We start from the raw sequence: 16642 nt of genomic DNA on the forward strand, positions 1-16642 counted from the left end.
TAGCGGATGAAGACCTCGGCTCAAAGCGAGCTAGAGAGAGCTGAATCTCTTTGTTATAAATGCACTCAGAGTCCAGTGAAAGATGTTTGTTTCTCATGAACATTGAGGTAAATAAATGTCTCTTGTCTTGTCTAACTTATCCGCTTCAGACACAAAAACAACGGCCTTTCCTGCTTCACCTACAAACCTAAATCAAAAACTGTCCTATTTCGATAATGAGAAGAACTATACAGGTGAGACGAGGGTGAGACAGAGTTTCCACCAGCACACATGTAGGTCATGTGGCATCGTCTTGCTGCTGCTGAGGCTGCTGTCCTCAGATGAACCACTCGGTGCCATTGAAAGAGGAGACACCGCTGCTTCCAGATCAGTGAACCACATCCGCCTGCTGCTCACACATTTCCCCTCTCTCTCTCTGTCTCTCTCTCTCTGTCTCTCTCTCTCTCTCTCATCTGCCTCACAGCGAGCTGTTCTATGAGCCTTTAGCCTTCCTGCACCTGCAGCAGATAACCTCACTGTGTCTCCGACTAGTGGCCGTGTACGGTACCAAGTGTTGGTTGCAGCGGCAGGCTGCTGCAGAGTTATTGGAATGAATGTGATAAGAGATTTGATATCTTGTTCTAGCTGCACTCTAGGAAATGAAATAAAGATGTGCAAGATGAAGATCCTGCTCAGAGGGGAAAATCTATACGAGCGACATGCTTTTACATCCGTTTTGATATACAGATTTATTTATGGTAACGCGGTTTTACCCTTAAACAGAATCTCAGAACAATAGTGAAGTATATGGAGGAATACGCAAATTTGAATCACAAAGATATGTCAAAAGTGTAAAAATGGAAAATGTAGAAGGATAGGAGACAATGTGGTGTAATAGTCGAGGTTTGTGCAACGGAATGTGCAGAGTATGCAAATGCAACCACGTATACATAAAGCACTTTACCTCACTGTACTCTATGTGTACTCAAACATCTGTACTCATAAGTACATGAACTGAGTATGTACACGGCAAGCGTGTACTGTTAGTGTGAGTATGTGTGGAGGAGCTTGCGTCGATGTCGAGGAGTGAATATGCATAACTGTAGAAAGCACGTTTCGCTTCACTAGGCCTCAAAGCTGGCCCGAGGCAGCAGCTAATTACACGGCTGCTCGGGGCCCCGCAGCCACCAGGGGGCCCATAAATGCAGACAAATTAAAAATGGGGAAGTCTCCTCAGGTTCCTGTGTTCATTTTGTCAACATTTGTAAGAAATGACTTGATGTGTTGTACTTGTATGTGCTACTGAACACATTGTTTAACCCTTTCAGTGTTTCTAATTGTAGTAGATTGTATTCTGGTTATTACATGTTCACATATGCACCATGCAAAGATCATCTTCATCAAGTTTAATGTACACCTCATTTCAAATGCCACATGTGATAGCTTCCAATGTAATATGACAATATAATGGTAAAAATATATTATATATAATATATAGGAACTATATTCCTTATAGTGCCATGGGCCAAACAGGCCGGGGCCGGTGCTGCTTTGCCTCTACATTGGCACCTTAGCAGTAAAATCAACATAGACTACATCTCTCTAAGGGGAAGTGGTAGTTACGAGAAAAGGCTCTAGTGTTTATTTTTGCCCTGAGGCCACATCAGAGGAGCCAGAGTTGCACTTGGGGCGCTGCTGGGCAACTCAAAAGTCTCTCAGGTGTAACCTTAGTTCAAACATTAGGCATGGAAGTGTTCCAGTTGGGCACTAATGATTAAACCTTTTATTTAAAATGTTGAGGCAACCCTGTGAACTAAGGGTGATCAATATAAGTTTGTTGTCATTTATTGTTTCATCCTCGGTTTAATGTATCTTTCACCGGACTCCCAAAATAAAAAAGATGAATAAATACGTTTTTTTTCATGCCGTGTTTTCCAAATGTTACTTTAAAATAGATGTTTGTATTAGGGGAGTTTGGGTGCATTATAGTGGCTTGTTTGTCTCAGACCCCCCTCCTCTGCACACTGTGGTGAGCCGGCAGTCTTTAGGACCCAGTGGCAGCCGGCAGACCGTCTGCAGGCCCCTGCAGTGAGAGCGGTGCATCTCGAGGAGAGCTGGCCGGCTGGGGAGGTGGAGGACGGGGAGAGAAGAGGAAGGAGGCTCCGGGAGCAAGCGAGACAAAAAAGGTCAGGCCTGGGACTCGGGGAAAAAAAAAAAAATCGGGTTACCGATCACACATTTTAATCCGTTTTAACCCGGCACTGCTAACCGCGCAGGAAGAGTAACCTTCATGTGAAACAAAAAAAACGTGAGAGCCCCGAGAGCGGAAGGCGCTCGAAGGAATCGGGGAAATAAGCTATTTAGGGGTTTTGCTTTTTGCAGATGTGCTGATTGGACATCGCGACGCGCACTTGACCTAATTTACAGCACGGAACCGGATCCGCCGCTCCTGATAACGCTGGCCTCATTAATAAGAATAAAGAATAACGGGGATGTGTACTTGGAGCGGCCGTGGCCTGTATAAGAGCCCCAGTCCCCTGGGTCATACTGCATACTTCCCCGTGCTGTTAAGACCTCTGAAACTTTGAGATTTTAATGCATAAGCCTAATTGAATGATACACGCAAGTCAGCCGGTCGCAGTGATGTCAGCGTATGGCCTTGTGGTGGCTTCATGTGCGTGGAAATGCGGTGACATTAAACGCCTGTGTGGCCCAATAATGCATTATTTTCTGGTTTTTACATGAGATTATTTTTCAGGAGCAAATCAGCCTATTAGACCTTTATCAATCAGAACCGGCTGTCATTAATATTGACGTAACCCGAAAAGGAAATGAAACACATCCCAGGTCTATATGGATGAAGATATAGGATTTTTTTTTTTTTTTTGCACATTTCCACGAGTCTTACTGTGTGCGCATGGCTGACTGCTGTAGTGTAACTTTAACCACTTTAGGTGAGCTGAGACATCATGAAAACAAGAGAACCATCCTGGATTTATTTTTGCAGCTTTATTCAGGTTATTGGGCAAACATCAGCAGCCGTTTAATGTCGACTACTGTACACCCGTGTGGTGTGAAAGGCCCTATAGGTGGTAGGAGCCATACAGTACCCTATAGAGGCCTGTGAGGTTCCTACACGTGACGTGCACTCAGCAAAAGAAAGCTGAGGCTAAAAAAAACAAAACACTTTATGACAGACGATGTAAATTTAACCAAACTGCTTCGAGGAAATGTGCACAAAATGTGTCACAGCAGCATGACGCTCACCTGTGAGTGAAAGCATCACAATCATTCTAAATAAAGTGTATCTAATGAACATGTTGACCTTTTCCTTCTTTACCTTCCAGGAGAGCGGAGAGAAGAGGGATCATCTCATTTCTTTTTTTTTTTTTTTTAGTTCCTTTGAGTTTATTTTCACCTCATCATCGACATCGTCCCCCCCCCCCCCATTATCACGTATCACCCATAAGAGACTGAGACTGTCGACGATGCCGTCCAACACTGTCACCAACACCAACACCACTGCGTTCAAAGGCTCAGACTACGCGGACTCACCTGGAAACAGAATGGTAAGAAGCGCGTGTTGAACATAAAAGTGTGCCTCAGAGACTCGGTGTGTTGCTAAATGACCCGGGGTCTCTCCACTTCATAGCTCGGGGCTTCGTAGAGTTCATTTGGTCGCGTTTTGGCTTTTTGAATGACTCGAGCTAAGCTGTTGATTAATATTGGATTTGAGTCTCCATCTGTGGAAAATGCAATTTTTTTGAAAGCTCTCAATCGCACCAGATTTAAAAGGAGATTAGTTTCTCCTGGTTTTATCCGGCAAAGTACCGTGTGCCTTTTTAATATTTCCCTAAAATATCTTTAGCACGTATGCATGCGTTTGGTAAAGTACAGCTTGTTAATGTTTTTACTTTGATATTACATTGATGGTGGTTTTTTCGGTCACTTCAGGTCAAAGCCCTTCATAACATCCCCCGATTTTATGAATGGAGTTAATTGATCTGTCCAGCTGATTGATGCCGTTTGATGTTAAGAGTTGCATCAATTCCTCCTTGTTCATCAAAGAAAAAGTCAGAAGAATCCAACAGTATGTGAAGTGCCACGTCACCTTTCATGCTGCAGACGGGCTCGTCGCTAGAGTCACTGATGCTCCCGGGAGGCAGCGGCATCACTGAGGAGGCTGTGGAGAGATGCCGCTGTATTATGTGACATTCGCTGTTGTAATGGTGGTTGCTGGTGACGTGGGCGTTGGCTGGTGTAGGTTGAGCTGGAGGGGTGTGTGTGGGGGGGGGGGGGGGGATCTGTCCTCTTCCACTACGTTCCCATTACACAGTACTGCCCTTAGTCTTGTTGCCTGGCAACAGACATTGCCTTAAATAACTGGCAGACGGGAAAACAAAGTGCAGAGATATTGACGGTGTGGTAGGGTTCACTCGAGGCAACAACAAATCATATTTCAGGCTTTTCCGGAGGTTTTTTTGTTTGTTTCTCCAGTAAACGTTGGGGTGAAGCTGTGTGTGAAGATGGCGTTTCTTGTTTCCGTTCAGTGTGTCTGAGCTCTCGGGTTGGTGTTTGTAGGCTGTTCCTGCAGCGCCAGCAAAGCACCACTGAATTGTGTCGTACATGTAAGTGGTTCCCAAATGAGCCGGCACACCAGGCAGCATTCAAAACGTGCTATTATCTATGCAAATTCTGCCGGGGGGGAATGAAGCACCAGGCTCTCTGCTAATAATGAACCGGCAAAACACATCCTCTCAGAGAAGCATCAATATCTACATTTAAAATCACCGTGCAAAGGCTCAGCGGTATTTTTTGCGATCATTTTTCCAGCAACATTTATCAATTATAACGGCGTGCCCATTAATCACAGCGTCAGCTGCTCTGATCACATCCATCTCTTTATGCAAATCACTTTATCACCCTGGGACACGAGGAGTTGATGGATTTATTCCATTTCAGCAGCGAACACTCTCAGGACGTAACATGGCCTGACCTGTGTTTATTAAAGTCCTCCATCTTTTAAGTTATTTAGGAAGTAGAGTCTGTAACTGCGAGCTTCAGTCCAGTTTTTTTAAAGAATGATTTTATGTTATTTTTGCCTTTACTGGATAATTGATGAAAAAAAAAGAGCAGAGAGAGAAGATGATGAGATGTCATAAAGGTCCGTGGCCGGTGTTACAACGCATACTGTGACCCATCAGATTGTGTGACCTGATCAAGAATTTATGTTTTTGTATTTTTGGCACGTCAAAATATGTATTTTCAGCCAAAAACGGCGACTCTAGTAGTTAAGTTATTTTTTTGTGCAAACACAAGTGACAAACCCACATGATAACAGACTTCTTGCATATAACAATACATAGGACACATGGATGTTTCCGTCTTCTGTCCCTAATGCTGTAGTGAGTATTTAGATATGCCGGGTGTATCTGTCGGGTCACAGAATTCAGTGCGACACCAGAATCTCACATTTTTCGGCGCAATTTACAGACTTTTCATCCATGGAAACAGCAGTTGGGGAAAAACAAACGTCCACTCAAGCCCCATTTAGTAGGTTTTCATCATATCACATGATCTTCATGAGCAGATGGAGTTTGCCAAACACTTTAAATCTTAAATGAACAATAGAAGTCCTGAAAGTGCTCAATCTAACATCTACCGTTCTAAAACAACAGAGCAAACTACCTGCGGATGAAGACCGTGTGATAAGATTTAACACTCTTGAGCGGCTACTAAATGGACCTTGTGTTCTCAGCTGTTGTTTTCAAGGTTTGATGCTCAATTTAAATATAGTTTTTAGATGTTTAGGCGCGAAATATACGTCTAAAATACACCACTCGTTGCTCCGTGGCCTGGAAAGTGCAACTTGTTTCCAGGTCCACAGTGCGTAAGATTACAATAAAAGCACCTAACAAGTCAGCAGAGGAACTCTGCAGAACGTTGCAGAATGCCTCATTTATCTTTGAGGGAATCTCACATTCAACACTGAAGGAATTTAATAAGGACCCAGCCCCCCCCGCAGCTGTCAGGAGTGGCCTTGCAATCTCATTTGCATTCAGACCTGGTGCTGGTGGTCCTATTCAGTCGATATTGAAACTCAAAGCATCTACATTAGATCATCTTTTCTCCCATAAACTCCTGGGGCACTTGGTGGTGGCGAACACGGGGCTTTCTTCACAGTTTTATTAATCAAAGGGAAATTACAGCAGTGGGAAGGTGGGGGCCGGTCGACGTCTTTGTAATGGTGTCAAGAGGGGATTGTCTGCGGAAGGTCAGCGCTGCGTCCGTGGAGCTTTCACTTCAGCCTAGTTCAAAGGAACGAGCCATTCACTTTCTATCCGGCTCATTGTCCACTCAGCCAAAAGACACTCGAGGAGCCGCTGCAGTCCCCCGCCAAATGTTCAAGTGTTTCAGTGTGGTGCAGTCTTCCGAGTGTCGTGCAGGTCTAGTGTCACTCCTGCTGCACCTTTGGCTGAGGTGAACCCACCACTTAGCGTACTGCATGCAGTCTTTCAAAACCTGGAAAGGTGCTTATGTGCATCCAGGCCTGACATGTAAACGGGACATTCCCATAGATAACGGCACTGTTACCTGTGGGTAAGTATCGTCTACCGGGTCTAAATGTTGATGTGTTGTTCTTTGTGTTGACAGGGTGAAAGCACAATACTGGACATGGACCTGATGAAGGAGGAGAAGTCGGCTAAAAGTAGTGCCTCTTGTAAAGTTGGCAAGCCTGGAAGAAAGCGCAAGCAGTTCCCAGTGAGTGTTGACCCGACATGATTTTACAACTACATCCATCCACGCATACTTGTTTTACAAGTGGTCAGTTTTCTGGTATATTAGCTAAATATTGCTCACAGTCAAAATGAGATATTAGCTAAAAAGGAAATAAAACAGCACATTTGTTTCATTGAGTTTGCTCACTAGTGCTTTTTGTGAAGTAATTCCAAAACTGTCTTTGAATAGGAAGCGAGTCGATGCCTTTTAAGGAATTTCCATCCCTTTAAGAATTCCTTTAGCTGCGGTCACAGTGAAGAGTTTGTGTGTCCCATGCTGGTCTTAATGGGTTTAGGCTGGCTTATGCTTGATAAATTCATACGTTTCATTCAAGTCACATCTTAAGACAGCTGTTCCAAATATCCACACTTGTGGGGTGAAAGTCCTGATGTTATGGAGAAGGGCAAGACGCTAATAATCTTCTAAATATGGGGATAAGTGCACATATTTTCAGACAGTCTTGGCTATAAAGTATTCACATGAAAAGCAACAAAACAGCTAACCCAACCACTGCAAGGAGTGGGTGTGAATCAATGTCGGATTGGAGGAATGATTGGACACGGGAGGTTGTTTCAGATGCTGTTGGAACAACCGATGAGTAACGGTAGTATCCTTCAAACGGAGTGCTTGTTGGAGCAGCTCTAGAAACCCCCGCCCGCCTAGTGATTCAAAAGGTGGAAACAGGGTTCTCCCACTCACCCACCTTTCCAACAAAAATTGCGTGGGCATCGTTTGGAACTTGTCGTAACCGACAGTCAAACATCGACGCCCTCTTCGTGCAGCGAGTGGATGCCTTTGAGGGGAAAATGTCCCAAAGTGTACGCCGTTATCACGATTGGAACAATTTACTTCTCACCACTGCAGTACAAACGTATTTGGCCTGTGACACGTCATGTGAACTAGCTTGTTCCAAGCAAGTGTGACATGGTTTAATGACTCTGGGGCCAACGTGTATCTGGGTAAATCATGTTAATTAATTCTCACAGTGTGATTCAACAAAACCAATTTTCAGATCGTGTAGGTTAGGGAGGAATGAGTATTTGAAGAGTGGTGCTCTCAGTTACAGATAAAGAAACTCTATACTCAGAATCAGGGCGTCTTGGCGAGTGTTTTCACAGCTGTGGGGGGATTGACCACATGTGCCAGACGCTCCAGTCACAGAGGTGTGTTGTTGTTGATGTCAGTCTTCTCTAAGTGAAGGTACTTGAAAACGTACTATGCTGTCTAAAGGGCAGTTTGAATCCTGAAGATACTCGTGGATTAAATGTTGCATTTCTTTCTCTTTGTGCTGATTATTAAATGTCAGGTAAAGCTGGTGAATTAATGGTGATATGTCACAAGCCTCATGCCTTTTTTTTCACATTAAGGACACAAGAAAACATGGACGAGGTCACATTAGGTATTATTATTAGGTATATTACCTGACCTTGCTGCTCTTTACTATTACGGTTATAGGCTGTGACATTTAGCGCCTTTAGCTAATGTGTTGCGCAGCTGGTGTTTGGCATGTTTCAGCATTAAATCTGCACTTCAAACAAAAAAAATGTCATCAGAGACTATAGCAACCTGCCAGCAGTCTCACAGATGTACATTTGCTATTTCAACAATTGTTTCATTCATCTTTTTTGTCTTCACCAACGACCTGAGAGACGCTAAAATGTCCTCTAGAGCAGGAGGGGAACTGCACAGTTGGATGATATGATCTGTGGGTTTGTCTTTCACATTGTACTCACTATTATAGTCACTGATCCATTGTTAATACAACAGTATGGGTTAGTGCCGCTTTAACAGCTTATTAAACACACTGTGCGTTGAACTCACTGTGTGTGAGCTGTGATGCTGCAGCAGTAACATAGATTAGGTAGCCAGTGTTTTATTTTGACCTCTTGTCTGAGCGGCCCGATTTACTGACTGTGACCTCTGACCTCTGGCAGGGGCCACATGTAGTTCATTGGGTCACTAATCTGTTGCGTAATTCTTTTAGCAGCAGTTGTGTGTGTACTCTTTGTGTCTGTTTGCCGAAGCCCCCCCCACACACACACACACACTCCAAACTATTTATTTTCCCAGTTATGAATCGAGTCAAATATTAACGGTGGATTTGTTGTTTTCATTCATCGTTATTTCTCGGTTACTGCAACGATGAAGTCATTTAGAGTCTTGCAGCCTGCGAGGAATGCTTAAAAAAAACTAACTTTGTCTTGATGATGTAGCTTTGTTTTACAATACAGTTCGGCTTCCACTTCAATTTGCATTGGGATTTATTACACAGACGCTTTATAGCTCTCTGGGTCACAGTAGAGCTGGCTTTAAATTGTGTTTTCTTACTCAATCTGCACGAATGAGATTACATTTGCCCTTTCAGCTTCAAGCACAGGATCTTTGTGTTTGTTAAAGATCATCTGCCTCGATGCAGACTGCCGTAGCTACATCTACAGGAGATGAAAGCTGCAGCGCTGCTCTCATCAGTGTTGACAGTCTGATCTCACAAGAGATGCTCCACTTTCTGCCCCCAGTGACCCAGTAATGGGACTGTCTGAGAAAGTGTGTTTTTATGGCTAATTTTAGGCAGGAGCAGACACCGTCACATTTCTTCAAACTTGAAACAAATCTGTTCTAGGTCTTCCCAAGACAGTTGCTCCTTTCTTTTATGTTCAGTAGGAACTGAATATATCTGCCATTGTAACTTAAAACCGCAGCTTTAGACCGGCTAGCTTCTCTTTGAATGTGCTCCTCTGCGTAGAATGAAATAGTTTCACTGGGCGTTTCAAAGTGGACGGAGTGAAAACCCTCTTTGTTGTCAAACAGCCAACATTCTTGACATATTTCCGTGCTGCTGTAATGCGCGACCATAGGAAGCTCGGTGGTGCACCTGATGAACTCTAATGTAATCCCTCCCTCGCTTGCAAGTTAATAACTGTGCAGCAGATTTACCGGCACAGCTTTGAAGTTTACAACTCTAGTTTAACAGAGCTGAAAGGGAAATGTCATAATTCACTGGCTAATAACTCTCGACGTTGAGCTGCATGTTTGATTCTGTCCAGATAGAGCCGAGAGGGTTTAAGGGATGAAATTAAGCTGAACTAATATGAAATAGATGAATGCTTTAATTCATATTTCATGTCAAATAGCCCATTTAGCCAACAGAGCCTGAGGAGGGCTTCTCCTCAGTCTGATAGTGCCAGCTGTTTTATTGTTGCTCACTGCGATGACCTTTTCTCAAGCATGCTGGATGATTTGTTGTATTTCCTGAAAGCTTTCGTGTATCCAGTGATACGGCATAACTGCTGACAGGCTCAACACTGTTGTACAACTTCAGAACATCGAATCTTAACATGCTGCTACAGCAATAACAACCTCTAGAGCTGATAGATTGCCAGGATGTTAACATTTCAACCTCCTCCTTCCTCTGCCTGCAGGTCGAGAGCTGTGGCTCCCTCAAAGGCACTGTGGGTGTGGGCAACAGCTACAGCGGAGCGGGTAGGCCGTCCATGGCACAGGTCCACAACGGAGACGTGGGCGGGCACAGAGACAGGACGTCCGACGCCTGCTTCCCCAAACAGGAGAAGAGGGAAGTGGAGAACGGGATCCCCAGAGACTCTTCCTCTTACCGGGTAGAGGACAGCTCTCAGGGTCAGAGCCGAAGCCCGTCCCCGGAGAACGGATTCCTGCTCAGCCGGGAAGACCAGGACTCGGAGAAAGACAAGGACGACAGCTCGACGACGCCGTGCAAGAAACGAGGGAGGCGGAAACTGGAGCACCCGACCAAATGTGAGTTTTTTTTTAGCTTCTGCTCGTTTGGCTCGGCTATCTTTTGATCTGCTCTTTGTGGATCTGGCAGGGGGAAGTCGTGTGCATGTGACTAGTACGTGATGTTGACTGAAGAACTGTAAATGGACGTCAGACTGAGTGGGTCACGGTGAGCATGCCACCGATACTGCCAGGATTAGGAATGCCGAGGTTACATGTGTTGCCCTCATACTGCTGCAAGGAAGGAAAGTGAAGATTAGTAAATCCTAATCTTTTTGTTTATATCTATACCTATATTAATCTTAAATGTATTATACCGAATGGTATATACATGCTATATTTCAATACTTTTGAGTGACTCGGTGTGGCTTACCGACGTGCACAACCAGTTTGAATGTGCAACGTGCACCATTAAATAAGATTTATTTATGACGGAGAAACAGGCAGTTGCAATGAAAAAAGAGAGAGAAGAATACTAAATTGCTGATCTTTGATATGATGTAGCAAAGAAGAAAAGTGGACCCGACATCTAATTGGCCCTTCGGTTAGCAACCACAGTCTGCTGCTGCTGCTCCGTCAAGCTAGCAGAGCTACCATGCAGACCACACTGTCACTAACTGCACTCCCTGAATTCATATAAACAAAAAAGCAATTTCTGGCTTTGTCAGTGTTCGAGGGCGGGGCTTAGCTCAGGGTCAGTTGTGGAGAGCGTTTGAGTTAATCACAATGCGTCGTTTGAAGAGAATAAAATACAACTTCATTTTCCGCAGGAAAGGTGGAAAAATATCAAAACATACACACACACACACACACACACACACAACGTAACAGCGAAATAGATTACAATTTATTAAAAGTTTCTAATCAGACAAGAACACACAAGTGCAGGCTTTGTGCCTTCTGATTGTAACATTACCTGAAACTATTGAAGGAGTGATTCATTATGTGTAGCGTTGAAACAACCAGCTCATTAATTGATTTAGTCTGTTGACAGAAAATCAATCTGCAACTGAAAATGTCACCCGAGGGCTTCAGGAGACCATGACGGGAGTTTGTCACTATTGTGGGGCGCGCTCACGTGCACAAACGTGCACAAACGTGCACTAAAAGCAAAGAGCGGAGAAGCTCTGATAACAACACACACACACACACAGAGGGACTTCAGTCTCTGCTCAGGTAGACTTTACTCCTCTGTCTCTTTACACAGTAAAGAGTTCTTTGTGTAAGTGCTTTGAATATCATATAGAAACATGTTGTGTTTGCAGATCACATGAAGCAGACGTGTTCGTTGTCAGGGAACGCTGATAGTAGTTATCAAAAAGTGTAAAAAATGTAGCACCTTTGAAAAGGAGACATTACTTGTTCTAATGCAACAAATATATTTCCTGAAATAATTACAACTTCTGAGAATCTAATATTATCAAATTCATTTATTTCATTTTTTTTTTGTAAAATAACCAGTTCCTACATCAGTGAATCTGCAGCAGATCACCTGAGCATAGAAAGATATAAATCAGCTGTTGGGAGAGAGAGAGGTGCTGACAGATGGAGATTAACAATATCACTTAGCTGCCCCTCCACTCTCTGCTTTTAGTCCTCTCTCTCTCTCTCTCCGTCCGTCCGTCTCCCCCCCCCCCGTCCATCCCTCTCTCTCTCTCTCTCTCAGCCACGTGTCTCTCCTGCTCCTCTCTCTCTCTCTCCCAGAGACACCGGCTATGACCTTGATGAGGAGTGCAGTAAATAAAGCCGGGGAGGAGCGACCCGTCTCCTGGTAACGGGTCTCTGTTGGGAGCTGGCTGGTCTCTGTTGTGGCCGTCTCCCCGTCGGGGGCCCTGCCAGGTGGATGGCGTCGTGCCCAGAGCTCTTTACAAACCGAGACTGCACTCTGTATTCACCTGATCTGTGCGTCTAGGATCTGTTACTTCACTTTGAAGCACACATCTAGGATAACCGCGTTAGACCCGAACCAGGTCTGCATCTCTGCTCCCTAATCTGTGCTCAGCTTTATTAGGACACAGTGATGACAATAATCTTAATCTGCGTAAACATTATATTATAATATCTGAGTAATATCTGAGCACAGAATGAAGTCACTCTCTCTCTCTCTGTGTGTGTTGTAGTCTCTCCGTTCTTCGTTGACAGAACCGGGCCGGCCGCGTGTGCTTTAAGAGCATGTTCGTGCACCACTGGCTAACTCATAGCCAAAGTAAAACAACCGTTTCATAATCGATTAATCAGCTGAAAAAGTCTGAGAAAATACCAAGCAGAGAGGGTCTAACCTGGTCAAAGAAACTATAAGTTGCATCATGGGGAGTGGAGAGCACTTCAAGTTTCTACACTACTTGGTGTCTTGGTTTTTTCGGTCTATCCCTTAAAGGTGTCGAGTACCGATGAACGTTTATATGAATATAAATTGTTTTTGATCTCAAAGGAGCTTCAACATGATTATGGACAAAACAAAATTACACAAGATCATCTGCACCGTCCTCCGTATTTGACCACTTTTAATAAACCCTGTGTAGTAGAAATACGTGGGGAACGACGCGGTTAGCTCCCAGCTAGACTCTCGCTAAGACTCCCGCATGTAGACTAACTCAAGCTCACCCGAGTAGCGGTAAAAAAAAACAACGCATTCCTTGTAACTCTCACAGATACTCTTCAACAAACCACTATCCTACTGACTGACAGGCTTCACCGCATCGAAGCTTGACCACATGTTTACCGACTCAATTGCAGCAGCAGCTACAATAAACATTTATTTATCATTACCGCTCTGACTGATCCCCCTCTAAACACAGTGACACTCGCAAAATAACCCTTAACATGTCACCCAGTTTGTTACAAAATGCTGTTTTCATCATATTGTATCAGGGTCACGCAGGAAGTGTCTTTTACATGCAACAAACAGCCGCCTGCTGAGAACCAACAGAGAGAGGAAGATGTCAGCATTAACAGTTTCAGCCACAAAGAAGAAAAGATTAAAGGTCTGCGCGGGGTCTGCAGGTCCCTCAAGACCTGCAGCAGATGTTAGCGGCATGGTTTTTTTTTTCTTTCAAGGCTGCGGGCGGTTAAAGTCACGTTGCAATGTGCGAACTTAGTCCGTAAGATGGATCGTTTGATGTTTGCAAGCTGCACACACATTTGCTTGTTTGGCGTCAGTTTGTGAGTAATATCTGATGCCTGATGAGACACCAAACAACATCTATGGGATCAAAATAATCTGGAGGATTAAGAAAATAAAAGGCATAATGTACAGGTTATTGGGGAAGGCTTGGTGCAAAGCATTATGGGAGCAGACTGGAGCAATAAGTGTCAGGAGGGGGCATGTGAAACACAAACTTGTCATTTAGATTACATCAACAAAAGGTGTCCACAGTACTGCCCAGAGTTTTTAAGTACCAAAAAAACACCATGTTCCATCTGCATAACTAAACAGCAACAGTATACATGCAGGGAGATATTAATCCCGTCACTAAACGAGTTTAAAAAGAGGGCGTGCGGGTATATTAATCTCAGTGAGGTGAGTCCTTGGTGGGGGGCAGTGTGGTAGATCGATAGTCCGCTAAACAGGGTTTCTGTTATCCATGTGGAGGGCACAGGAAGGATTTGAGCTGGAGGGGAACTGAGCTCCAGCAATACGAGAGCTGGACGCCGCTCAAACTGGCAAAGGTATACTCTCTGTGGGCAACATTAGCCAGCTCCCCTCACAAACCCAGTGACCCTGGCAGCCTGCACCGCCCCACACATTTATTATATAGTCACTTATTCCCGGTAAGGACGAGGAGAGAGAGGGATGGGAAGAAGGAAAAAAAAAAAAAGGGGGAGGCAGGCTACACATGGAACCAACTTGAAGAGGCTGCTAAGAGAGCGGACTATTGTTTGGACTGGTCGGTCTGTAGGGTGCTTCACCGACGAGCCGGTGTCGGCTGGGCAGAAAACCTCTCAGGGCTCGAGTGTTACGATAGTGTTTGGGCTTCGACTCAGCAGATCGTCGTGTTTACTCAGGCCGTGCCGTCGCGCTAATTTAAGGCACAATGATGCGACGCGCCGCTGGTGTCACATCACCAGAGTCTCGGCACTTGAAACATTTGCTCACATTGAAATTTAACATCGTGACATCAATACCAGAGGTGCTGATCTGAGCTTCTGTGATGGCACTGATTTTGGCTTCCTCATCTGATTTTCTGAATCATGAATCCTGACTCATGCTGTCTCAGTGTTTCAGTTGGGTTGTTTCCACGCTCCCTGGCTAACCCCACACTGCTCCGCTAAACACAGGAAAACAATGCAGGTAAAGAATGAATAACATGCCCTCGTTGTTAAATCATGGCCAAGTTAGTGGGAAATCCCAACTGGAGCTTTTATTGTGTTCAAGGTATTTTTATTAGACTGCGGTTTCAGTGCACGTTTGACCAAATATTTATATATTATATATATATATATATATATATATATATAAGAACTATAGAAGTAACAGAGGACGGTAGAACTGAAGTACAAGCAGTTAAACAATCTCACCTCAAGCTCAGTGTAGCAGCTGTTTCAATCTTATCACATGATCTTCATCAGCAGAATGAATTTGTGTGTTTAAATCTGAACACCTGAGTGAAATCCATCTGCCGATGAAGATCATGTGCAATGATCGAAAGCTCCAGAATACTAAATAAATTTGTCCAGCTACTAAATGGACAGTAAAGGATGTCGGCTCTACCGCTATTCTCTGTTCCAAATAGGAGACAAATACCAGCTTCTGCATCTCTCCACCATCCAGTTTACAACGCACATAACTCAACTGCAGTGAGCAGAGATAAGATAAAGCTTATTATTGTTATTTATCCCGGGGGGGAAACTGCCGTGCAGCGGTTGCAATACAAAGTTGGAGGACCGCAAATATAAAGAGTGTAATACAAGAATAACAATAAGGTGCAAATCAAAAATATATATATATATATATATATATATATATATATATATATATATATATATATATATATATATATATATATATATATATATATATATATATATATATATATATATATATTGCACATTAGAGCCTCATGCCTTGATCTTGTTGAGGCTTTGGAGATTGGCAGGGAGACTGTACACAGTCCGGCCTCAGAGCCACAGTCAAGTGAATCAGACCTTCCGCTTTGTCAACTCCGTGGGAGGGGCCTAGCTTTATAGCAACCAGCTGTGTGTCTCTTAAAAGGGAGGATGTAAGGTCAGAAGTGTGATGTTTGCCAAAAATAAACCCGCACTCACCATAACCTGGGCTGCCACTACAAACCTGCCGGGTTGCATCAAAACCTTCACCTGGCACCCGATCGCACAAGCTCCCCCGGTGTTCAAAGGGGAATTTAAACTCTGAGCGCGCTTCAGGAGTTTCCCCAAACCAGTATCTCTCAGTTTTATTAACGTGACTTTAATTTGATGAACCGCATAGTTAATGGAATGATGTGGAGGGCGAACTGAATTTGAGTTAATAAATGTGTCATGTGGTTTATTGATGAATGCGAGGCCACTTCAGTTGAACACAGCTATACGAGGATAACTCTCCTATGAATGATTCAGGCCCTCCGTTGTGTCGCTGTCTTCTCTCTAGATGTGGAGCACAAGGAGGAGGACAGGCGTGCTGCAGTCAAGACCGAGGTAAGATTTCTGATCAGTCTTCTTTTTTTCCTCTGGCTGGTGTTAACTCTCGAGGTGTCTTTCACACTCGCAAGGACTGTAGCTTCCTTTTGAGGGGGCGGGTCACCTTTCTTGTCACAAACCTCTGCTTGCCAGCGTGATAGATAGTCGTGGTGCAGCTTAAATAGAACTAGAAAAAGGACAGTTTTGGTGCAGAGACACTGAATACAACTGGATTTTCCACCAGACTCCATCATGCTGGTATGTTATAAATACATCAACCCATCCGGCAACATTGTCGCTCAAGTTGTATGCTTGATGAGGGGAGGTTTACGTGTTGTTTTGCATGACTATAGCTGGGCAGGAATTGTTTGACATCTTGGGAAACACACTTTTCTTGCAGGGTTAGATGAGAAGATTTTAGAGTGTTAGCTTAGCTTAGCATAAAGGCTGGAAATAGGAGAAAACAGCTAGTCTGGCTTTGTCATAAGACAGATACATT

At 44.0% G+C, this 16642-nt stretch overlaps 1 protein-coding gene across 3 annotated transcripts in view; it reads left to right on the forward strand.

Annotated features, from left to right (window-relative positions):
- The first annotated feature begins 2091 nt into the window (after positions 1 to 2091).
- The window catches only part of LOC142968318 (DNA (cytosine-5)-methyltransferase 3A-like), a 34040-nt gene continuing 19489 nt past the window's right edge, over positions 2092 to 16642 (forward strand). For 2 of the 3 annotated variants that reach the window (XM_076108134.1, XM_076108136.1), the window contains exons 1-4: positions 3149 to 3548; positions 6634 to 6741; positions 10179 to 10530; positions 16115 to 16161. In XM_076108134.1, the coding sequence (XP_075964249.1) occupies positions 3291 to 3548; positions 6634 to 6741; positions 10179 to 10530; positions 16115 to 16161 (765 nt within the window). In that variant the 5' untranslated portion in view covers positions 3149 to 3290. Of the gene's footprint in view, positions 2166 to 3148; positions 3549 to 6633; positions 6742 to 10178; positions 10531 to 16114; positions 16162 to 16642 lie in introns of those variants that run through there. The other variant, XM_076108135.1, reaches the window with a different exon arrangement.

The sequence above is a fragment of the Anarhichas minor genome, unplaced genomic scaffold (assembly GCF_050575085.1).
Source record: "Anarhichas minor isolate MPS153535 unplaced genomic scaffold, ASM5057508v1 ptg000040l, whole genome shotgun sequence".
NCBI classification, from domain to species: domain Eukaryota; kingdom Metazoa; phylum Chordata; class Actinopteri; order Perciformes; family Anarhichadidae; genus Anarhichas; species Anarhichas minor.